This window comes from Anolis carolinensis, chromosome 3, assembly GCF_035594765.1.
Source record: "Anolis carolinensis isolate JA03-04 chromosome 3, rAnoCar3.1.pri, whole genome shotgun sequence".
NCBI classification, from domain to species: Eukaryota; Metazoa; Chordata; class Lepidosauria; order Squamata; family Dactyloidae; genus Anolis; species Anolis carolinensis.
The window spans coordinates 205,517,601-205,542,328 of NC_085843.1; the positions used below are offsets into that span (position 1 = coordinate 205,517,601).

Sequence of the window (24,728 nt, forward strand, 5' to 3'; positions counted from 1 at the left end):
TGGGTTGTACTCAAATGGGGAAATTTTGTCTTTAATCTAAGGGAGCAAAACAGCTTGTTTTGGTTCTGATCTATAATCACAGCTTTTAACAGGACTTATTGATCTTGCCTCTCCATCGGAGGCAACATACAATGTTGAACCATAAATGTGCAATGGAATGCCATTGAAAGCCAATGTCCTTCACAATGTGTCAAATAGAGTTTTTCCAGGCTACAATGTGCCACAATTAGGAGGCTGATTTATCTCAGGAATGTGCCTGGACATGCCAGGGCAGCTCTGGACAAATCAAGAAAGAGCTAGGGCAAGTTAAGGTGGAGAGAAAACAGAAGGTTACTCCACTTAGGTAGAAAAAATGAAATGCAAAGATACAGAATGGGGGACGCCTGGCTCAACAGCAGTTTGTGTGAAAAAGATCTTGGAGTCCTCATGGACAACAAGTTAAACATGAGCCTACAATGTGATGCGGCGGCAAAAAAAGCCAATGGGATTTTGGCCTGCATCAATAGGAGTATAGTGTCTAGATCCAGGGAAGTCATGCTACCCCTCTATTCTGCCTTGGTCAGACCACACCTGGAGTACTGCGTCCAACTCTGGGCACTGCAATTGAAGGGAGATGTTGACAAGCTGGAAAGTATGGCAACTAAAATGATCAAGAGTCTGGAGAACAAGGCCTATGAGGAGCAGCTCAAAGAGCAGGGCATGTTTAGCCTGCATAAGAAAAGGCTGAGAGGAGACATGATAGCCATGTATAAATATGTGAGGGGAAGTCATAGGGAGGAGGGAGTAAGTTTGTTTTCTGCTGCCCTGGAGACTAGGACGCGGAACAATGGCTTCAAACTACAGGAAAGGAGATTCCACCTGAACATTAGGAGAACTTCCTCACTGTGAGAGCTGTTCGGCAGTGGAACTCTCACCACAGACAGACACAGACACACAGAGAAAGATACTGAATAATACTCTCTGCCTTGAAGTGTGGTGGAGGCTCCTTCTTTGGAGACTTTTAAGCAGAAGCTGGATGGCCATCTGTCAGGGGTGCTTTTGAATGTGATTTCCTACTTCTCAGCAGTGGGTTGGACTGGATGGCCCATGAGGTCTCTTCCAACTCTATGATTCTATGAATGTAGAATGGAATGCTATTGTAAGCCAATATCCTTCACAATGTGTCAAGTAGGCTTTTTCCAGACTACAATGTGTCACAAATAGGAGGCAGATTTATCACAGCAATGCACCTGGACATGCCAGGGCAGCACTGGACAAATCAAGAAAGAGCTAGGGCATGTTAAGGTGGAGAGAAAACAGGAGGAGTATCCTTTATAAGACTCGTTGGGGCAGTGGGGATTCTCCAAGAACATTTAAAGATGAGCAAAACTTATTAATTCTGCAATCTTTTATTCTTCTGAGCTGGTTGGAACTTTATCCCTGTTGCTAAGATGACAGTTGCTTACACCCTCAAAATCTGTATTATTCCCATGATTACAAGGGGAAGAAGAGGGCTTGCTTATGATCCTGCCTGAAGTATAGGAGAAAATTTCACCATTACCTACCCACGCCAAGGGGCATTGCATCCAAAGCAAAGGAATTATTCTGGCAAGTGAGGCAGTAAATTGCATAAGCACATCTCCCCATGCTTGAAGAAAGGGCAGGACAACAACATTAATATGACAAATTTCAGCACTTTCATGAAATGTAGAACAAGCCCAGAGCAGTTGTCTCACTTATTTGCCCAGTGATAGGGCTGGTCCTTCAGAACCAATTTATTATCCCTTTTCATCTGTCATTTCAAGACTTTAGAAAACACATCTCATCAATCCTACAACAAATCTCCTTGCTTTTAGTCCACATCTAAATAGAGCTAAGTGTCTTTACTATCTGAGAAAATCAGAATATCGTGAGCTGTGATTGCTGAAATGACTGTAGTGCTGATATACATATGTGGGCTACAAGTAAAGTGTTGTTGTTGTTGTTGTTGTTGTTGTTATATGCACCACCTGAAAACATCTGTATTTGAGACAATTTTTCAAATCCCTTTTCCCAATCTAAAGTTGATCAAGTTGATACTGGAAAGATGATGATGATGATGATGATGATGATGATGATGATGATGATGATGATGATGATAATAATTGTTTCAGGCTTGGTTCCCCGTGTAATCTGCCCTGAGTTCCCTCAGGGAGATGGAGGTGGGTTATAAAAATAAAATTATTATTATTATTATTGACACAACGACGTTGTATGACACAGCAAACAAGATAGATATGCTGGATTTCGTTTCACAAAATCACAAGTCGAACACTTCCCAAGTGTCTAGGACTGTGTGATGTATTTTCAGATGATGCGTGCAGATCCCAGTAAGGTGGCCTTTTGCAGTTGGCAGATCGTAATTTTGTCAATGTCTATTGTCTCCAAATGCCGGCTGAGATCTTTTGGCACGGCACCCAGTGTGCCCATCACCACCGGGACCACCTGCACTGGTTTCTGCCAGAGTCTTTGAAGTTCAATCTTGAGGTCCTGATAGCGGCTGAGTTTTTCCTGTTGTTTTTCTTCAATGCGACTGTCACCTGGGATGGCAACATCAATGATCCAAACCTTGTTCTTTTCCACAACTGTGATGTCTGGTGTGTTGTGTTCCAGAACTTTGTCAGTCTGGATTCGGAAGTCCCACAGTATCTTTGCGTGTTCATTTTCCACAACCTTTGCAGGTTTGTGATCCCACCAGTTCTTAACTGCAGGGAGGTGATACTTGAGGCATAGGTTCCAATGAATCATTTGGGCCACATAGTTGTGCCTCTGTTTGTAGTCTGTCTGTGCAATTTTCTTACAGCAGCTGAGGATATGATCAATGGTTTCATCGGTTTCCTTGCACAGTCTGCACTTTGGGTCATCAGCTGATTTTTCAATCTTGGCCTTGATTGCATTTGTTCTGATGGCTTGCTCCTGGGCTGCAAGGATCAGGCCTTCTGTCTCCTTCTTCAGGGTCCCATTCGTGAGCCAGAGCCAGGTCTTCTCTTTATCAGCTTTTCCTTCAATTTTGTCAAGGAACTTTCCATGCAGTGTTTTGTTGTGCCAGCTGTCAGCTCTAGTTTGTAGTGCGGTTTTCTTGTACTGGTTTTTTGTCTGCTGTGCTTTGAGGAGTTTCTGATTTTTGACTTCAATCAAAGCAGGTTCTTCACTTTGTTTTACATATTCTGCCAGGGCATGTTCTTCTTCTTTGACTGCTTGTTTTACTTGCAAGAGTCCTCTGCCCCCTGATCTTCTAGGCAGATACAGCCGGTCAACATCACTGCGAGGATGCAGTGAATGATGAATGGTCATGAGTTTTCTTGTTTTTCTGTCCAAATTGTCCAGTTCCATCTGTGTCAAGTTTATAATGCCAGCAGTATATCTTATGACAGGTATGGCCCAGGTGTTTATGGCCTTGATGGTGTTGCCTCCATTGAGCTTGCTTTTGAGAATTTTTCTGACCCTTTGTGTGTATTCTTTACTGACCACAGTTTTCACATGTTCATGCTTGATGTTGTCCAGCTGTAATATGCCCAGATATTTATAGGCCTCTGGCTGGTGACACCTTATTGTTTGGCCATTGGGCATATTGATGCCCTCACTTTCAATTATTTTTCCCTTCTTCAATGCCACTGTCGAACATTTGTCCAAACCAAACTCCATGTTGATATCAGTGCTAAAAATTCGGACAGTGTTGGTCAGAGATTGGATTTCAGTTTCCGTTTTCCCATATAGCTTCAGGTCATCCATGTACATCAAATGTGAAATTTTGTGAGAATTCTTAGATGTTTGGTAGCCGAGATTTGTTTTTTGTAAGATTGTTGACAGAGGGATCATGGCAATAATGAAAAGCAGAGGGGACAATGAGTCTCCCTGGAAAATTCCTCTCCTGATGTTGACAAGTCCATAACTTTCATTTCCAACAAACAGTTCAGTTTTCCAGTGCTCCATCATGTTTTCAATGAAGGTGCCAACGTTTTTACAAATCCCGATGGCGTCCAGGCACTTGATGATCCAGCTGTGTGGGAGTGAGTCAAAGGCCTTTTTGTAGTCAATCCACGTCATGTGAAGATTAGCTTTTCGGCTCTTACAGTTCTCCAGAATCATTTTGTCAATCAATAACTGGTCTTTTGTGCCCCTGCTTTTCCGTTTGTTGCCTTTCTGTTCATCTGGCAAGATGTTTTTTTCTTCAAGATAGTCTTGAATTCTGTCAGCTATGATGCCAGTCAGTAGTTTAAACATAGTGGGCAGACACGTTATTGGCCTGTAGTTTCCTGGTGCTGCTCCTTTTGCTGGATCCTTTTGTATCAGGTATGTTCTTCCAGTTGTTAGCCATTCACTGATACTTCCTTTCTGCAGCATCTCATTGAATTGTTGGGCCATTTTTCCATGTAAACTAATCAGATGTTTGAGCCAAAATCCATGGAGTTGATCACTACCAGGCGATGTCCAGTTCTTGACTTTTTGCACTCGTTTGCTGATCATTTCAGTTGTTATTTCCATCAGTTCCATTTTGTTCTGTGAGAATTTTCCTTCAAACTCCTTTATCCACCTAGCGTTTTTGTTGTAGTTCTTATTGTTTTCCCAAAGCTCTTTCCAGAACTTCGTTGTTGCAGTTTTCTCTGGCTTTATGGTTACTGTGTCTGTTTTTTGGTTCAGGCTCTGATAGAACTGTCTTTGGTCTGATTGAAACAGTTGATTTTGTCTGTACTGGATGATTCTGGCTTCATACCTTTCAATTTTTCTGGCTGTTGCTGTAATTTGTTCTTTCACAATTTCCAAAGCTTCTTCAATTTTTCTGGTGTTCAGCCAGTACTTTCGGATCAGGTATTGCTTGATTTTGTCATTCTTCAGTTTCCTCTCTTTCATATTTTTCAGGTTACTTGCATCTGATCTAAGCTTTTTGATTTTCAACTCTAGCCTGACCTTCCACTTTGGTTTTCCAGTCGATTTTCTTTGGGGCTGCCTTGGTTGTAGGAGCCCAAGCTCTTCTGTTACTATCACTGCTGCACTGTAGGCATACTGGTTTGTTTGTTCAATTGATGTTATTTGGACAGTGGAGAGTACTGCATTCACATCTTTCATGAGAGGCGCCAGGTGTCTCTTGGGCACTGTTTTTAGAGTTGGGAGCCGCTTTCTTATTGCATTTGCTGCAGCATGAGCCATGATCTTATCCTTGAGCTCTTGTTGTCTTGCTGTCAAGGTTCCTGGTGGTTCAGCAGGTGTTTCAAGTGCTGGTTCATGAAATTCTTGCAAAAGCTCCACACTTTCTTCTGGTTCAATCTGTTCCACCATTCCAAGTGTTGCTGGAGTCTCTGCTGCTGTCTGTGCTGTGGTCTGATGGTAATTTACTTTGCAAATTTTCTGGATTTCTTCAAGTTCAACTTCACTGAACACTTTGTTTCTGATTATGAATCTTCGTTGGTCAGCCAGTCGGGGTTCTGTTATCTGTGAGTCAGGGTACTCTTGTCTCCACAGTTGATGCATCCTTTTTTGGTAGCCACGCCTTTGAGGTTCAGATTTGTAGTAGCATTTCATAATTGTGCGGTCTTCTGGCATTGTGTATTTCTGCCGCTTCTGTGACTGTTCATTTGGGTTTTGATGATTCCGTAGCCCACTTGTCAATGGATGTCCAGAATCAGCAGCATCCACCGCGGTCCTTTTTATCCTGGGCGACGACCGAGCCAGTATAGACTTCATTTGGGTTTGTTTCTCCATAATGCTAATGGGTTAGGTGCTCTTAGTTCTGCTCCTCAGCTGAGGCCTCTCTGGCTTGGTTGGACCTACCGGTAGTTACACTACCGCCAGCACAGCCCTCAGTCATCATTGGAGCAGTTAAGCCCCCCCACCACGTCAAGGTGGCACCTGCGGGGGGGATTATTATTATTATTATTATTATCATTATTAACAACTTTATTTATATCCTGCCTTATTTCCCCATAAACTCAGGGTGGTTGACAACAGACAGTGGCGAGCATTCAATGCTAATAAAACCGAAACAACCAAAGCCACCCAAATCAAAAAACATATCCAACATCCACAATAAAGTGATAATAAAAAAAAAATCCATGAATTAGACAATAACATAACAGACTTACAATTTCACACAGATGACCCCTTTGACTGTGTGGAATAGAACATTTGGCTTGAACTGGATCAAACCATTTTCCAACATTTGGTTGACAAAGTGGCTGATCAAATGACAATGGAACCTCACAAGCATGTTAGAAGATGTTGCTCATGCTATGTGTGGACTTATTGTGCCAGTCTACTGGAGTTTGTATACATTTTTATGTTTCTGAGACTATCAAACAGAGTTACTATTTTTAAATACATGTTGGCCGCAGAGGTTAACCAAGGATTGCATATATTCCTTTGCATAATTATACTGTATTTACCAGGTAAATTGCGGTGGTGCAGTGTGTTAAGCCCTTGTGCCAGTTGAACTGCTGACCTGAAGTTTGGCGGTTCAAATACACGAGACAGGGTGAGCTCCCATCTGTCAGCTCTAGATTGCGGGGACATTAGAGAAGCCTTCCAGTAGGATGGTAACACATTCTGATGTCCCTGGGCAACGTCTCTGTAGACAGCCAATTCTCTCAGACCAGAAGCGACTTGCAGTATGTTCTCAAGTCATTTCTGACACGATAAAAAAGCTGGCATTTTGTTTTTAGCCTTGTTCCCATCTGTGATGCTTATCTGTTATTCCATGCAGACTTTCTAATTGCATAGGACCTCACACTTGTTCCTTGCTAACACTCTGTATCAATACCCATTCACTATCGGAATCAATAGCTCTTATCTATGTCCACCATTGAAACTGTGCAGATCTCCAGATATTGCTTCAACTCATTATTTATCACTATCGGCTATGCTAGCCACACTTACCAGGAATTGTAGCTGAATATTTAGAAGGCCAGGTAATTCCCATCCCTGTAGGAATTGTCAGTTCTTCAGTTCTGACTCTTTCTTCCCTAAGGACAGTATGATGTTTCTGCTACTTCATGAAACATGGGCTGCCCAAACTGTTGCCCATCAACTGCAGATTTATAATAATCCTTTGGCTAGTTTTGAAGTGGATGAGGTGGGCAATTTTTGACCATGGGTGGCTCACCTGAACTTGCTGGTTGGGACATCCCATCACTTTCCATTGTTATGTTCAACCAAAATCCTGTAACCCAAAATAGGGACTTGGGGAGAAAGCGAAAGATTGGGTCAGATAAACAATAGCATTTGTGAGAGGGTATTTTATCACTGTGGTGATAATCTGGTGGTAGGAAAATCTGCCCCCAAATAACCCCCAATGTCATTTTCAAAGGCTGGAGTGGGGGCTGTGAGGACCATAAACATGAGGTTCAGGGCTGAACCAAACCCATGAGCTGCACTTTCCCATCCATTTGCAGCCTTCTGCAAAACTTTCCATATGCTTGTGCTGCAAGAAATATTAATTCTAATGTCCTGTCTCCAGGAAATACGACGAATATATCCTTGTTCTCTCCCACATTTCCAATTACACATCTTGACCTAATCCAGTCCTTAGACCTAGAGAGCATCTAAAGTGTAACTGTGGAATCAATACAACCAATGAATGAAGCAATGAGTTGACTTCCCAAAATGTCATTCATGGGCTTACTCTTATTGGCATAATAACTGAATCTAGGCCTATATTTCTGACTATATTCCACCTACATACTTAACCTCCCACCTTTTATTCCTCTCACTTTCTCTCCCCGCCCCCCCCCCCCCCCACTGCTGACCTTTTCTTCTTTTGAGGAAATGTGTGGGATTTAAGTAAATCACAGGCTATGTGGGTCTTAGTATCTGACCCCTGTTCCTTGAATTTCCTACCCATGCATCTCCCCCCTGCTGAAAATTATTTTCTATCATGTAATGTGTGTGTGTGATTTTTTTAAATGCCTGACTTATGCCTGACTTTAATGCCCACATCACAGTACTATATCTTAAAAGATGGAGCCCCCGGTGGCGCAATGGGTTAAATCCTTGTGCCAGATGAACTACTGACTGAAAGGTCAGCAATTCGAATCAGGGAGAGGGGTGAGCTTCCGCCTGTCAGCTCTAGCTCCCCATGTGGGGACATGAGAGAAGCCTCCCCAAAGGATAGTAAAACATCAAACATCTGGGCATCCCCTGGGTAACATCCTTGTAGATGGTCAATTCTCTCACACCAGAAGCAACTTACAGTTTCTCAAGTTGCTCCTGTCCCACAAAAAACTTTAAAAGATAATGTCCCCAAATCAACCAGACAGGACTTCTAGCTTCCAAAACATCATTTCTAGTGTCTGGGCCACTTAAAACTCAGTGTTGTTGTCCTCTAATCACACGACTTGTATCCTGACCTCTATATCTGCTTGCCGAAATCACCAAAGGTATTCAGAAAGAAACAAAAGTACAGTAGAGTCTTGCTTATCCAACATAAATGGGCTGGCAGAATGTTGGATAAGCAAAAATGTTGGATAATAAGGAGGGATTAAGGAAAAGCCTATTAAATGTCAAATTACATTATGATTTTACAAATCATCATGTTTTACAACAAATGGACAGAAAAAAGCTGTTTTTACGCATTTAACATCAAAACTTCACAATGTTTTGAAAAGTCAACTACAAAAACACTGACTACTAAAAGGAAAAGTACATTGGATAAGTGAAGGTTGGATAAGCGAGACTCTACTGTACTGCAACTTTCCAAAGCAGAGCATGTAAAATCACGGATTTGAAATTTTTCCTTTGGACTTTCATGTAGGCTGTAACAAAATGTAATTGTTTAAAAATTTTTTTCCCAAGGTCAGATTTAGACAGCACAAGTGAGAGACGGAGATGCAAGAGGTGGAAGGTCAGAAGAGGAAGATGGGAAAATATAAAGATAACGAAGTAAGGTTGTTAGCCAACCATATCTACAGGCAAATCAGATCTGAAGTTTGAATATGGCAGTTGTCAGACCTATGGAAAACTTGCTTTCTTGAGCAAACCTAATGCAAAATGCACTGACTTAGTACAAATGATAATGGCTGGAAGGCAAATACTTTTCCAACTAGATGTGAAGCAATCCAAGTTGCATCTGTCTAGTCTTTCTGAAAAGAGGGGTGTTAAGATGAAGATCTACCAAACAAAATGCAGAGCCGAACAAAGCACTCTTTTGTCTGGAGTTAAATGGAGCCATTAAAGCCTTGTTAGGAACAATGACTGCGCTTAATGTTATTACTGACAGGCTTGTTAAGATCTTGAGCTTTCCAGCAGGCCTGACACAGCCAAAAGGGAAAGAAAGGAAGTTGTTTTAAGTGAGAAATGCTTTCAACTTTCCTTGAGCACTCCTTCAACTGTGCTCATTCCAGCTGGGTTTTTTGTACTCTTTCCATCCAGTTAGTCATTATACAAACTGTAACCTGAAACTGTTTTCCTTATCTTCTCCTTCTCCATCCTTTACTCTTTTTGTGTCATGGCTTAATTTTTAGGTTTTAAATCTAAAAGGAAGGATTGCCAGGCTGATGAGGAAACTTTATGCACAAACATGGAAAATAATATTGCATTTTGACTTACGGTCACTCCATATAATTTATAGGGTTTTCTTAGGCAAGGAATATACAGGATTGGTTTGGCCAGTTAATAATAATAATAATAATAATAATAATAATAATAATAATAATAATAATAATAACTACTACTACTACTACTACTACTACTACTACTATTACTATGTGGCCCAAATGATTCACTGGAATTTATGCCACAAATACCATCTAGCAGCCATAAAGAACTGGTGAGATCACAAACCTGCAAAGATTGTGGAAAATGAACATGCAAAAATACTGTGGAATTTTTGAATCCAGATGGACAAAGTTCTGGAACACAACACACCAGACTTCACAGTTGTGGAAAAGAAAAAGGTTTGGATTATTGATGTCGCCATACCAGGTGACAGTCAAATTGATGAAAAACAACAAGAAAAATTAAACCGTTATCAAGAGCTCAAGATCGAACTGCAAAGGCTCTGGCACAAACCAGTACAGGTGGTCCCGGTGGTAAATGGCACACTGGGTGCTGTGATCTCAGCTGTCATTTGGAAACAATAAACATTGACAAAGTTACGATCTGTCAACTGCAAAAGGCCACCTTACTGGGATCTGCGCACATCATCCGAAAATACATCACGCAGTCCTAAACGCTTGGGAAGTGTTCAACTTGTGATTTTGTGATACGAAATCCAGCATATCTATCTTGTTTGCTGTGTCATACTATGTCATTGTGTCAATAATAATAATACTTTATTTATACCCCACCACCATCTCCCATAGGGACTCGGGACAGCTTACAAAATAGCACACAATGGTGCCATACAACACATAGAATGCAATACATCCACTTATAAAATCAGTAACACATTAACATAAAACCACATATAAAATTAACAAAAGCAACCTCTATTAAATAGAGTCAGTAAAATTTGGCTATAGTCTTTGATTAAAAGATCCATACAATCAATGTTAATAATAATAATAATAATAATAATAATAATAATAATAATAATAAACTTTATTTTTATATCCCGCCCCATCTCCCCGAAGGGACTCGGGGCGGCTCACAACAGGGACAAGCCCGAAACAACGACACAACATAATTGACAAAAACTTAAAATGTAATTCCTTCCTCTCACATATCATCTACATCACTTGTGATTTCTTGTTGTCCCCCCTGCTAAGTAGTGGCCAAACATGATATTGTTTAGTTTCCAAAATCAGAAAGGATCAGGTGCTAAACAGTAGGATATAAATACCTTGGGTGAATGGTTGGACAATACCACTTTGGAGATGCTCCCTTTTCTGGTGAATAATGAACTATAATAGGATTTATATGTTTTCAAAGGCTTTCATGGCTCAAATCACTAAGTTGCTGTGAGTTTTCCATTCTGTATGGCCATGTTCCAGAAACATTATCTCCTGAATTTTTCCCCACATCTATGGTAGGGATCCTCAGAGATTGTGAGGTCTGTTGAAAACTAGGAAACTGGGGTTTATATATCTCTGGAATGTTCAGGGTGGGAGAATGAACTCTTGTCTGCCTGAGGCAAGTGTGAATGTTGCAATTGGCCAGATTTATTAGCACTGAATAGCCTTGCAGATTCAAAGCCTGACTGTTTCCTGTCTGGGGGAATCCTTTGTTGGGAGGTGTTAATTGGACTTGATTGTGTCTTCTCTGAAATTCCCCTGTTTTCAAAGTGTTGTTCTTAATTTACTGTCCTGATTTTAGAGTTTTTAAATACTGGTAGACAGATTTTGTTCATTTTCATTGTTTTCTCTTTTCTGTTGAAATTATCCACATTCTTGTGGATTTCAATGGCTTCTCTGTGTAGTCTGACATGGTGGTTGTTAGAGTGGTGCAGCATTTCTGTGTTCTCAAATAATATGCTGTGTCCAGGTTGGTTCATCAAGTGCTCTGCTATGGTTGAGTTAATCTGCAGTGCCCTTCAAGTTCCTTGATTCATGTCTGGTCAATGCTGCTATGTTTGGTGGTCCCTATGTAGACTTATCTACCGCTGCATGGCATAAGGTCGACTTCTGCAGAGGTGAGGGGATACCTCTTGTCCTTTGCTGAATGTAGCATAATAGGTTTTTCTTGCTTTTTACCCCTCCTGAAGTAACTAGACCCTTTGGCCAGATTTTGTAACTCAGACCACCATAATGAGGCTGAACTAGCCATCTTGTGTAGACAATCTCGCTTTGAGATAGGGAGACTAAAATGCATAATAATGTGTAGCTGAAAGCTGCTTTGATCACCTTTGAAGAATATCAGGCTAAACATTAAAATCAGAACAGATAATGAAATGTCACTTATTACCTCGGGTTATAAAGAGTGTGAAGCAATCCTTTCACAGCAATGACTATTTCTGCCCCTCTTTTTCCTATTGTTATAGATGGGCCAGAGGGACATCATGAACAGACTAGGAATAATGCAGAATGTGTGCAAGCTTTCAAGTTTTTCTCAACCTTTTCTCAGGCTCCTTGTTATAAAAAGATAAAAGATTGGAAAAGAGATTACTACTACTATAATAAATTATATCAATTAGCTACTCCTTCACAGATATACCAATAGCTCTGTATATCTCAAAATATCTCAAAATCTCAAAACTTTTATTGGACAAATGCTGTGGATTTATAAAAACAGATGGATGTAGGAGTATGCTTTGTTTAAAACCTGATGACCTCGCCAGAAGGCTTAGCAACAACTTGCAGAGTCCAGCTGTGCTACTCTACAAGAAAAACAATCACAAATCCCACGGTAACTGAATTTTTAAAAGCAATGATATTTAATCCTGTTTTGTATATTTTAAATTGTATTGAAATGTTTTTAATGTAAGCCTCTTTGAATTTCCTTGTGGAGAGAAAAAGCAGGGTATAAAGGAACACCATCATCACCATCATCATCATAAGCCCAGAAAGATTCAAAAGCTGCCATATTTTGGATACATTTGGTTGGTATGGAAGTATGAACTGAGTATGGACGTTACATCTTCTTTTACTCACAAAGAGAGAATTATTTTCAAAAGTTTAACATAAATCCAATGACTTTTAAAAAACAGGCACTAAAATAAAAATACAGAAAATAAATTCAAACAGATAAATAACAATATACAATTCCCATCTCTTGCTACCCTCATCCCACTATCTAAAACTAAAACTACTGCAAATCTTTTTCTTTCTTAAAAAGCTCTTAAGCAGAAAGTTTCTGGAAGAGTCTGGATGCCACCTTCTTGGGAGCACTTAACCCTGGGGCTTCCTGGCAGTGGGCTGGACTAGATGGCCTTTGGGGTCTCTCCTATACTTCCATGAGACCTTGGATCTTCTTGCGAGGGAGGTTATCAAACTAAATAAACTTACATAGATAAATAGATAAATCTTCTTGCAAGAAAGGTTATCAAACCAAATAAAATAACATATAACATGCCAATGTGAGTAGATCAATAGGCACCGCTCCGGCGGGAAGGTAACGGCGCTCCATGCAGTCATATTCTTGTGAGGTATGTTATCAAACTAAATAATATAAAACACACACAAATATTTTCTTGTGAGGTAGGTTATCAAACTAAATAAAATAGCATACGTATATGTATATCTTCTTGTGAGGTAGGCTATCAAATTAAATTAAATAACTTATCTATATCTATCTATTTATACACACATATAGACACAAATACATACTCATATATCTTCTTGCAAGGTAGGATATCAAACTAAATAAAACATGTATATATGTGTATATCTTCTTGTGAGCTAGGTTATCTTAATAAATAAAATAATATATAGATATAGATATAGACATAGATATAGATAGGGAGTCCCTATGGTGCAGCGGGTTAAGCCACTGAGCTGCTGATTTTGCTGACTGAAAGTTCGTTGGTTTGAATCCGGGGAGCAGAGTGAGCTCCTGCTGTTAGCCCCAGTTTCTGCCAACCTAGCAGTTCGATAACATGCAAATGTGAGTAAATCAATAGGTACCGCCCCGGTGGGAAGGTAATGGCGCTCCATGCAGTCATGCCAGCCACATGACCTTGGAGGTGTCTACGGACAACGCTGGCTCTTCGGCTTAGAAATGGAGATGAGCACCAACCCCCACAGTCGGACACAACTAGACTTAATATCAGAGGAAAACCTTTACCTATAGATAGATAGATAGATAGATAGATAGATAGATAGATAGATAGATTAAATGATAAAGACAACCCAGACTGATTTACGGCTACAGCACGAGGATTTTGGATGAATGGATTTTAACCATATGTTTTATATTTTATATTGTTTTAATTGGATTTTCATTGCTGTTTTAATTATGTGTAGGCATCGAATTGTTGCCAATTGTGTATGCCGCCCTGAGTCCCTTTGGGTGAGAAGGGCGGGATATAAATGTTGGAAATAAATAAATAAATAGATATAGATGTATGATGACACTTTAGGTTATTGGTGCTGTTCTGAGTTCAAATGGTTGTTTTATATATCAGTAGTTTTATTTTGTATTGTACTGTGTGTTTATTTTATCCGTTGTGTTAGGCACTTTGTGCCATATGTAAGCCTCCCTGAGTCCCTTTGGCAAGATGGAGGTGGGGTACAAAAATAAAGTGATTATTATTATTATTATTATTATTATTATATATCTTCTTGCAGGAGCCCCGATGGCGGAGTGTGTTACAGCACTGAGCTGCTGAACTTGCAGACCGAATGGTCCCAGGTTCAAATCCCGGGAGCGGAGTGAGCGCCTGCTGTTGCTTCAGCTTCTGCCAACCTAGCAGTTCGAAAACATGCAAATGTGAGTAGATCAATAGGTACTGCTCCAGCGGGAAGGTAACAGCGCTCCATGCAATCATGCCGGCCACATGACCTTGGAGGTGTCTACGGATAACGCCGGCTCTTCAGCTTAGAAATGGAGATGAGCACCAACCCCCAGAGTCAGACATGACTGGACTTAACGTCAGGGGAAACCTTTACCTTATATCTTCTTGCAAGGTAAAGTTGCAAGGTCTCATGGAAATATAGGAGAGCTCCCAAAGGTCACCTAGTCCAGCCCACTGCCAGGAAGCCCCTGCGGAAAGCACTCCTGAAAGCACCCTGTACAAAGTGCCATGTTTTTAAAGATATTGTTGGCAACCCAATGAGGCCCATGTCTCTTTAGGCAAGAATGCCCCCCGCCAAATCCCTGCTGATTCTTGAACTCCCCTTCCCTCAGGGCTGAGGAGGTGACAGGCCCGCCAAGGGCTGAGGCGAGGCTCCCTCTCAGTGGCAGACGCGGCGGAGCCAGGTTTGGGCGGGAAAGTGCGAAGGGGCTCCGGAGGCGGACCTTGTTCGGCCCCTTTGAAGTGCCGGGCCCCCCGGGCCGGAGGGTGGGAGGGCCGCCCCATATAAAGCAGGCCAACCCGCGGGGCCCTCGCTTCCTTCCTCCAACCGCCCTGCAAAGGCACAGTCAAAGCGAACCCAGTCCCAAGCCATGACCAAGGCCCCCTTCGCCTCCGTGGCCTGGCTTTCCCAGAGCAGCCGGACCCCCAAGGAACCCCGGGAAGAGCCCCCCGAGGCCCGACGAGGAAAGCCCTGCGCCCAGGGGAAGCCTTCGGGGGGAGAAGGGCCTCCTTCGGGCCCAGCGACGCCCCCCGAGCAGCAGCCGCCGCCTTCGCCAAGGCCCAGGGCTGCCCGGCCTCCCGGCCCCTCGTCCGCAGGTAAGGCTCAGCCCTTGGCCTCTTTCCCGCGCTCTCTCGTTCTCTCTCCTCACGGATTTCTCTTCCTTGGGCTCTAAGGATGTAACTATCTACAATGAAAGGAGGCATCTACACTGGAACTGCATAGAGTTTAATGCCAGGGAATCCCAGGAGATGTATTTTGCTGAGGCAGACAAGGCTCAAGACCTTGGGGAGAGACCACTCTCCTGACTCCATGGCATTCAGCCCTGGTCGTTAAAGCGGTGTCAGGCTGCATTCATTCTACTGTGTAGACCAGTGGTTCTTAACTTGTGGATCCCTAGTTGTTTTGGTCTACAGTTCCCAGAAATCCCAGCCAGTTTACCATCTGTTAGGATTTCTGGGAGTTGGAAACCAAAACATTTGCAGACCCAAAGGTTGAGAACCACTGGTGTAGATGTAACCTAAGGTTGCCACATTGTGAAAGGCGCAGCAAGGAAGAAAAGAGGCTTCCCAGTAGAGGAGGCAAAAGAATTCAATCAGTTTGATGAAAGACAGTAGATTTAGAACAGGTTAGAACAGATTTAGAACATAATTGCTTTTAGTGCAATTATGTTTGGTGTAATTATGTTCTGTTTAAGTACAGTAGAGTCTCACTTATCCAAGCTAAACGGGCCGGCAGAAGCTTGGATAAGCGAATATCTTGGATAATAAGGAGGGATTAAGGAAAAGCCTATTAAACATTATATGATTTTACAAATTAAGCACCAAAACATCATGTTATACAACAAATTTGACAGAAAAAGTAGTTCAATACGCAGTAATGTTATGTTGTAATTACTGTATTTACGAATTTAGCACCAATATATCACGATCTATTGAAAACATGGACTACAAAAATGGCTTGGATAATCCAGAAGCTTGGATAAGCGAGGCTTGGATAAATGAGACTCTACTGTACTTGTATTTTTCTTTTTTTTTATTTCAGTATTAATTTTTTTCCCTTAGTAATAGAGTTATTGATGTTATTTTGTATTATTTTTATGTGTGTGAATTTGTTTATGGCATTGAATGTTTGCCTTTTTGTATGTAAACCGCCCTGAGTCCCTTGGGGAGGGGGGAGGGCCGTCTATAAAGAAAGTGTTTATTATTATGTATTATATGTGCCATTGGTGACCAAATAAGGATTAGTGCAGACAATGGTATCTGCTCCAGATTCTGTCTAAATTCTGCTTCTGGGAAGTCAGGGGTCATTCTCATTTTTGTGAGGAGAGCTTTACATTGCAGAACGAGGTTGAGAGAATAAGCCTGACCTCTGTGCATGCTTTCTTCCTTGGCTTGTTCTGTTTAATTCGGGAAGAGAGCCAGTCCTGTGTCGCAGTTTGAACGCAGGATTCTGTCTCTTGAGGAATCCCACTGGGAGACTTGGGGGTCGCACTCTCTCAGCCTCAGAGGAAGGAAAAGGCAAAAGCAACAGCTTCTCCGAACCAACTTGACCAAGACAGCCCTGTGAAGCTTACTTCTGAGGGCCTTTTCGCACAGCCATATAACCCAGAATATCAAGGCAGAAAATCCCACAATATTTGCTTTGAGCTGGACTATCTGCGCCCACACTGACATGTATTCCAGTTCAAAGCAGATATTGTGGGACTTTCTGCTTTGATATTCTGGGTTATATGGCTGTTTGGAAGGGCCCTGCATCCAGCCCCAAGAGATTGGTGTGTGTGTGTGTGTGGGGGGGGGGGGCATTGAGCTGCCTTTTCTTTTGGGAAGAATACCTGAGCTTCCCCCTAGAACGAAAGCCTTTCCACCCCCTCTAGCTGCCCAGACTCAATGCTACGGAATCCGCCAAATTTTAGTTTGACTAAGCCTTAATCTTTCTCTGCCAAAGACCAGCGGTGCCTCGCCAAACGACTAATCCCAGGATTCCATAGCATTGAGCCCTGGAAGGTAACGCGGTACTAAACTGCATTCCTTCTACAGTGTAGCTGTCCATTGCCTTTGGGGGTGGCCACAGCTTGGGAAAACAACACATTTCAGTCTATCCACTCTTCCTTGGTTTGGATGTTGGACTGGGCTTTTGAGAGAGCAGAGTTCAAATCCCCATTCAGCTCTGGAAACTCTTTCTCAGCCTCAGAGGGAACCCGAGGCACAAGGGAACATGAGGAAAGGGCTTGAAGGAGCCCAACAGCAATGAATAAGCGGGAGGCTCTTCCTTGTTGTGCCTGGTGGATGTGGCGCTGATGTCCCTCTTGTTTCTCCGGCAGCCCTGGCGTCCCCCGAGGGGGAGTGGGGGTCGGACGGGGAGGGGAGCCCCTCGGAAGGCCCGCCCGCCGCGAAGAGCAGCAGCAGCCACAGCCCCCGCCGCCGCCTCCGCACCGCCTTCAGCCTGGAGCAGATCAGCACCTTGGAGAGCGCCTTCCAGCGCCACCGCTACCTGGGCGCCGCGCAGAGACGCAAACTGGCCGCCAAGATGCGCCTCTCCGAGGTCCAGGTAAGGGATGCCAGGGGGTGAAGTGGCCCTCAGACCTAAGACAAGCAGTTGGCAAAGGCAGGGGAGAGAAGCAGGTACAAGAAATGGACTCAGGCGCAGGTTATAGGCAAAGGGATCTCAGCTAGGAAAAACTTCCTGATGTCAAGTTGGACAAGAGAATATGCTACCACCTGGGATTGTGATGGAGCCTCCTTCTCTGGAGGTTTTTAAACAGGCTGGATGCCATAGCAGGACCAGGATTACCTTAGGAAACATAAGGCAGCTGGAAATCTCCAATTTTGTTTTGTTTTGAGATTTTATTTATTTATTTATTATTTTATGGAGACTTCCCTTAATTTTCTCTCTGGCTCATGTTTATCACTGATGACTGAGCTTAGCGAAATAGGCTATTTAACTGATGAGTCTCCACAATAATTGTCATTGGCTAACAATGTTTTTTTAGGAGCCCCTCCAGTGGCACAGTGTGTTAACGTGCTGAGCTGCTGAACTTGCAGACCAAAAGGTCGCAGGTTCAAATCGGGAGAGCGGAGTGAGCGCCCGCTGTTAGCCCCAGCTTCTGCCAACCTAGCAGTTCGAAAACATGCAAATGTGAGTAGATCAATAGGTACCACTCTGGCAGGAAGGTAATGGTTCTCCATGCAGTCATGCCAACCACATGACCTTGGAGGTGTCTATGGACAACGCCGGTTCTTCGGCTTAGAAATGGAGATGAGCACCCCAGAGTTGGACACAACTGAACTTAATGTCAGGGGAAACATTTACCTTTACCTAACAATGTTTTTAATGCATAATATTTATTTATATCTTATTACGCTTTGTGTGTTTTTTGTGTTGTACTTTATGTGACATGTGCTTTAATTTGTGTTGTATTATATTGATACACTGTGTATGTGCAATGTGGCATTGAAGTGGCCAAACTGTAGGCCGCTCTGAGTCCCTGGGGTGAGAAGAGCATGGGAGAAATATAGTAAATAAATAAATAAATATGGTCAAAGTTCTGGAAAGCAAGCTCAGTTTGAAATAACGTAGGGATCTGGATAGGTTCAGTTAGAAGAGAAGGTTGGGGAGAAACATTGGAGCCATATTTTCAGTCTTTGAAAGAGTATCACATTGAAGAGCTGGCAAGCTTGTTTTCTGCTCTTTAAAAACTAAGGTACAGAGCAATGGAATCATGCTTCAGGAAAAGTGATTCAATTCAAATATTGGGAAGAATCCCCCGACAGTCAAAGCTGTTGGACAGCAAAATATGCTACACTTTCAGAATGCTTTCTTTGGAGGTTTTTAAACAGAGGCTGAATGGTCATCTGTTAGGAGTGCTTCTGATTGCCAGGGGGTTGGATTGCATGCATTTTCCAACTGTATGATCCTATTACACGCAGCGAGGAAAAATATGCAGTTGGAAAGCTGGTAGAGGAGCAGGTGGAAAAGGCTCGGGAGATAATAAAACAAAGCTTATTGGCTTAAGCAAAGAATAAAATCTTTCACAACAGTGGGGAATATTGTCTGTCATAAGGTTTATGAAATAGAATAATATTACCAAGTATAGAAACATATACTGTCATTTAAAGGGAGTAGAATAAGATCTGATACTGAGTGGAGGTCTGTAGAATAGTTTGTTTCTGTGCTTCATCGATATGTTCATACATGAGTGTTTCATTTATGTGTTTCTGTTTCAATTTAATTTTGTATTAATGAGAATGTAGTTGAATGGTTTTAGCGTTATATATAAATTTTTTTTGCTTTTTTGTGATTGCCTGTCTATTATGTTTTCTTTTATTTTGAATAAAAATAGAAAGTTGTTAGTTGAGCAGTTTTGAGAAGTGTGAGAGAGAATATGACAAAAGTTAGGGGCTCAGGCTATGGACACGGGAAGCATGGTGTTGGGGTGGGTTAAAATGGCATCATAGGACAACCACAGAAGTATTTGGGTCCATCCAATTCTTCTTCTTTCTCACCGACAGATCAAGACCTGGTTCCAGAACCGGCGGATGAAGCTGAAGCGCCAGATGCAGGAGGCTTATCCTTCCATTCCATTTAACAGTCCTCTCCCCTTTGGCTCCCAGAGTGGGCCTTTGTCCTATATGTACTCACCCCACCAGCAGACAGTGAGCAAGAGAGAAGATCCTATGCCTTTGGGCCTGCCTTTCCCACCTTTACCAGCTCCCTTGATTGATCCCAGAAGCCTCTCAGCAGGGCAGCCGGGGGCTGTCTGGCCCATGCCCTTGCCTTGTCTTGTGGGATACCAAGACCCTCAGACTGTATTCATGTCTCTCTGATGCCAAGCTGGGGACTCGCAGAAGGATTTGCACTAAACTTTGTTCTCCCACTGAGTATCCAAAGCTACAGAACTTCATGGTCTTGGATACAGACATGGAGGATATATTTTGCACAGAGACATTTATTTACTTTTTGAGCGAGTGTGAAAGTGATCTATTCATATAAATGTATATTCAACAAGGTTAAATTGGGCCTTCACTTGTCATATAAATTAGAGCTTGGCCAAAAAGGAACGTAGACTAGTTCCAAATTGTCTGTCCTATCCTTGACTTTAATTGGAGTTAGATTATTCTGCAGGGTGGGGGGGGGGGAATATCAGGTTGGATCTGAGTGGCTGTGTACCTAATATTGAGATAGAGTATATGAATCTTTTGATGTGAGGGTTGTGCAATAATCATATTAAAACACTGATCAGCTTTGATCATTGCTAAAATTAAATCAGAAACAAGAAAAATGTTGGTATTTTTTTCATAGCCCACTTATAATATGTAAGCCACCAACTCACGGGCATTGCATTCTATGGCCATTTATCACCAGCAAAATATGCTTAATGAGCTTCTTGTAGAAGTTTTGTCAAATCCGATCGAGGGAATACCACTTGAATGGTAAACATGAAATACAAGTACAGAAAAAGTAATGCAACTTAATATGGAATAGCTGCTATGTAATATTCATAATATTTAACAGTTATGTTCAACTCAAGCATGTCCCAAGCATTATGTAGATCTGGCAAGTTTTGAACCTATTTTGTAGCTCTTACTTTTGGATACTGTGTAATAGTAACAGTAAGAAGTGAACATGAAACCAGATGCACAATTTTATTTATTAACACCTAGCATTTCCATAGTAGTATAAGTTTGTTCAACCATTGTGCAATCTAGGTCAGTATAGCAAATAGCTGTTGTGTGCCTTCAAGTCATTTCTGAGTTATGGCAATCCTAAGACAAACCTATCACAAGGCTTTCTGAGGCTGAAAAAGTAATGCAACTTGCTCAGAGTTGACCAGTGGGTTTTCCTGGCCAAGTGGGAATTTGAACTCTGGTCTCCAGAGTCCTACTCTCAGTCCATTGTACTGTCCTGCATTTTACTACGCAATGATCTATTTTTTCATCTTTTCAGTACTCACCATAAAAGTATTAGCACTTTTTAAGTGACATGGTCCCTGCATCACCACCACCACCACCTCCTGCCTCAGTTCATTTTATATGTTGAAGCATTTTCCAGAATTATTACAGGGAATAAGACAAATGATTGTACTTCCATCAGGGAAGTAAAATATATTGAATTATCAATCCATTTAAACAAATGCATTCAATGTAAACCAGAATATGGAAATATTAAATAGTTCTAATCTATATTTTAAATACTTTATCTTTTCACTTCCTGTCAATGTGACTATTTAAAAATGTTTCTTAACGTAATAAAAAATTGCTATTTGGTTCATTTCAGCCATTTCTGATTCCTGTGAGTAACCTCTTATAGTTTATAAATTAGGACATGTGTGCACATATTTAAGATCAACACAGTATGTTTTAAAACATACAAACACATTAATTATATTTTTATTCCTGATTTCCTCCTGAGAGTCTGACATGGGACTACACTGTTTTCTTAACAAAACATTCAGTTTAGATCTAGGCCAAGCTAAAGCCCACATATGGGGGAGAAAAACTGTGTTGACATTTTGTCAGTTTCCTACTTTAATGCACTTGTATTAACGCATGCTTGTAAACAGGGGATTTGGCTCCAGAATTAAGACATGTGTGAATGCCCTGAGAGAAACAGGCTGTCCTGACACTTGCTCCCCTATGCCGTTCTTTCTAGCCTTCCCCAAAAATACTATACAGAGGGATGTGCTTTATTCAATGGTTAGTATATTTGTATGCGGGGAAGTAGATAACTCGCTCTCCTTCCCCCAGCTGTGCAGAAGGTGCCTCTCATAATGAAAAGTTCACAAGGATATATGCATTCATACATTACATCTTTAGTAATTGCAGTTGAATTACATGTAAACACTAAGTGCATCACAAATGCAGCACACAGAACACCTCTTCCTGACAGTGCAGACCCCAGGTAGGTTGTGGGACCCTGACTTGCAGCCCTTGGAGTTCCCCAAAGTTCCCAGATCCTTGACCCCAACAAACATTACATGACTGAGAAACTGTTAAAAAATCTGCTGAAAATGAAAGTAAGGTGAATGAGATATTACTTTCAATCATTTACTAGTTAATTTAGAACTGGAAAGCACATTTACATTCTTTGCTGTGGACATGGAGGTAACACAAAAAGCCTCTGAAATAGAATTCCTTTTGTATATTTGTGTGTATTTGATTTCTATTTGATTTCCTGTTTCCCAGCTCTGGTCTCCCTTATTTATTATTATTCATTTATTACATGCATTTATACCCCGCCCTTATGTCTCATCAGACCTTCCATGTCAAGGCTTAGAGACACCTAAATCTATCTTTAACTGAAGAGATAAGATTTATAACACCAGAAACTCTTCCTACTGCTTCTCTATATAACTGGTTCACATGGAGAATGATAAGTGAACTGTGAAATGACACAATTCATTGTCCATTTCCAGGTGTTCCTAGGAGTTGTATTGCCACAGAGAGACACACAGAGAAAGATATTGAATAATACTCCCTGCCTTGGAGTGTGGTGGAGGCTCCTTTGGAGGCTTTTAAGCAGAAGCTGGATGACCATCTGTCGGGGGTGCTTTGAATGCGATTTCCTGCTTCTCTGCAGGGAGTTGGGCTGGATGGTCCATGAGGTCTCTTCCAACTCTGATTCTATGTCAGAATACCATCTGTTTCTGGTGCAAATTATGGAAGGAGAAGCATCCCAAGATTTTTTCCCCCAACACCATGGATGAAAATGAAGCCCCTCTCTTTCCTTTTACAAAATTTGACGATGAAGCTCCTTTCAATATTGGGAATAAGACAATGCTTTCTACTCTGTGAATGACAGGACACTTGCTAGGATTGTTAGGGTGGCATTGCCTTCCTGCAAAATGTTGTTTGCAATCTTCTGTTTCCCTCCATGATTTACATACATGTACCTATTACAACAGAACTGAGGAAACTGTATCTTCCAGATGATAAGACTCCCAACTCCAATCTATCTCAGACAACATGGCAAATGACCAGGATCTATCTATGGCTTCTGCAGATTCACCTCCACCCCTAACAAAGAACCTAAAACCACTCAGTAACTGTTGGCTGGCAAATAGTGAGGCATGTATTTTTTTCAAATATTTCTATTAGCCTCAGAGTAGCCGTCTTAGAAAGCTCACAAAATTGCTTTTCTACAGATGGCAAAAAGCAGCAGAATTCAAGATGGTCTCCAGACCATAGGTAGTCCTCTTGCCATCTAGATCCCACTTACTGGTGACCACCTGATCTAGTGATGGCTGTTCATCACCAGCACTCCCATTCAGAAAACATTCAAGGAAATAGCATCCACAGAAAACTGCTAATTACATTTTAGAAAAATGACTGGAGAAAAAAAATCCAAAGTAATTATTTCAGAAACCATGAAAACAGGGCAAATATAATTTTGGTGAGGTTTTAAACTGTGATGAAGATCTTGTTTATAATAGTGCAATTCCCTCCAATATACACTATCATTATAGGTATAGGATAAAGGTAAAGGTTATACCCTGACATTACGTCTAGTCGTGTCCGACTCTGGGAATTAGTGCTCATCTCCATTTCTAAGCCGAAAAGCTAATGTTGTCTGTAGACATCTGCAAGGTCATGTGGCTGGCATGACTGCATGGAGCGCCTTTCAGTCAGCTAGTTCAGCAGTTTAACTTGCTGCACCACCGGGGGCTCCCATGATAGTTATAAGGGTCATAATTCTCAATTGATTGAAAAATGATGTTTTTTCAGCATCTCCCTTGAGCTGAAGATACTGAAAGGATGTCATTTACAGAGACCTTCCAAGTCTCTGTATGTCTCTGCAGATGTCTGTCACAATGCCTCCATAAGAGGAAGTAGCTGCATGTGTTGGTGCTGATTTCTTGCATTTCCCTAATATGGACATGGCTATATTGGTGGGGGGATGCTACAGGACAGAAAACATAAAACTTGGAAGGGGTTGAATCAAAGCAACTTGTCTAGTTCCACATGCAGGATTTTTATGCCACGTTTCCTTGCTGCTGGGTTTTAGTGCACTTTAAATCATGTGAGGCAAGAATCTTGCTGATACACCACATGAGTCACTGAATTTTTCTACTATGGCACACTGGAGTGTCATAGTAGAAATCTATGAATGCAGATCTATGTGATGATTGTGCTTTCTAACTCTTGTATTAAGTGGAATAGCACAGGCTGTAAGATTTTTGCCCAGTTTATTCTCACTTAAGACACAAGATGCTCTATTACACCTGTTTCATGATGGTATATGCTTGAAGGAAGCTGAGTGTTTCCATCTTAAAAAAAAAGTGCATTGCACTTTTAGTCAGACAATACCTGAAACATAGAATACAGTAGAGTCTCACTTATACAACACTCGCTTATCCAACGTTCTGGATTATCCAATGCATTTTGTAGTCAATGTTTTCAATGCATTGTGATATTTTGGTGCTAAATTCGTAAATACAGTAATTACTACATAGCATTAATGTGTAATGAACTACTTTTTCTGTCAAATTTGTTGTATAACATGATGTTTTGGTGCTTAATTTGTAAAATCATAACCTATTTTGATGTTTAATAGGCTTTTTCTTAATCTCTCCTTATTATCCAACATATTCACTTATCCAAGGTTCTGCCGGCC

At 41.5% G+C, this 24,728-nt stretch overlaps 1 protein-coding gene across 1 annotated transcript; it reads left to right on the forward strand.

Annotated features, from left to right (window-relative positions):
- Positions 1 to 14,019: 14,019 nt before the first annotated feature.
- Positions 14,020 to 23,217, forward strand: LOC103279845 (homeobox protein pv.1). The gene is made up of 3 exons (XM_062976980.1): positions 14,020 to 15,284; positions 17,381 to 17,666; positions 19,628 to 23,217. Exons 1-3 carry the CDS (start codon positions 14,989 to 14,991, stop codon positions 19,940 to 19,942), a joined length of 897 nt encoding a protein of 298 aa, XP_062833050.1. The 5' UTR covers positions 14,020 to 14,988; the 3' UTR covers positions 19,943 to 23,217.
- Positions 23,218 to 24,728: the final 1,511 nt, after the last annotated feature.

Excerpts from the sequence above, each read along its gene's own strand:
- LOC103279845 (XM_062976980.1), top strand. The coding sequence starts at position 14,989 with ATGACCAAGGCCCCCTTCGCCTCCGTGGCCTGGCTTTCCCAGAGCAGC. Across the intron at positions 15,285-17,380 it reads CACGGATTTCTCTTCCTTGG|GCTCTTCCTTGTTGTGCCTG; the intron begins GCTCTAAGGATG and ends AATAAGCGGGAG. Across the intron at positions 17,667-19,627 it reads TGCGCCTCTCCGAGGTCCAG|ATCAAGACCTGGTTCCAGAA; the intron begins GTAAGGGATGCC and ends TCTCACCGACAG.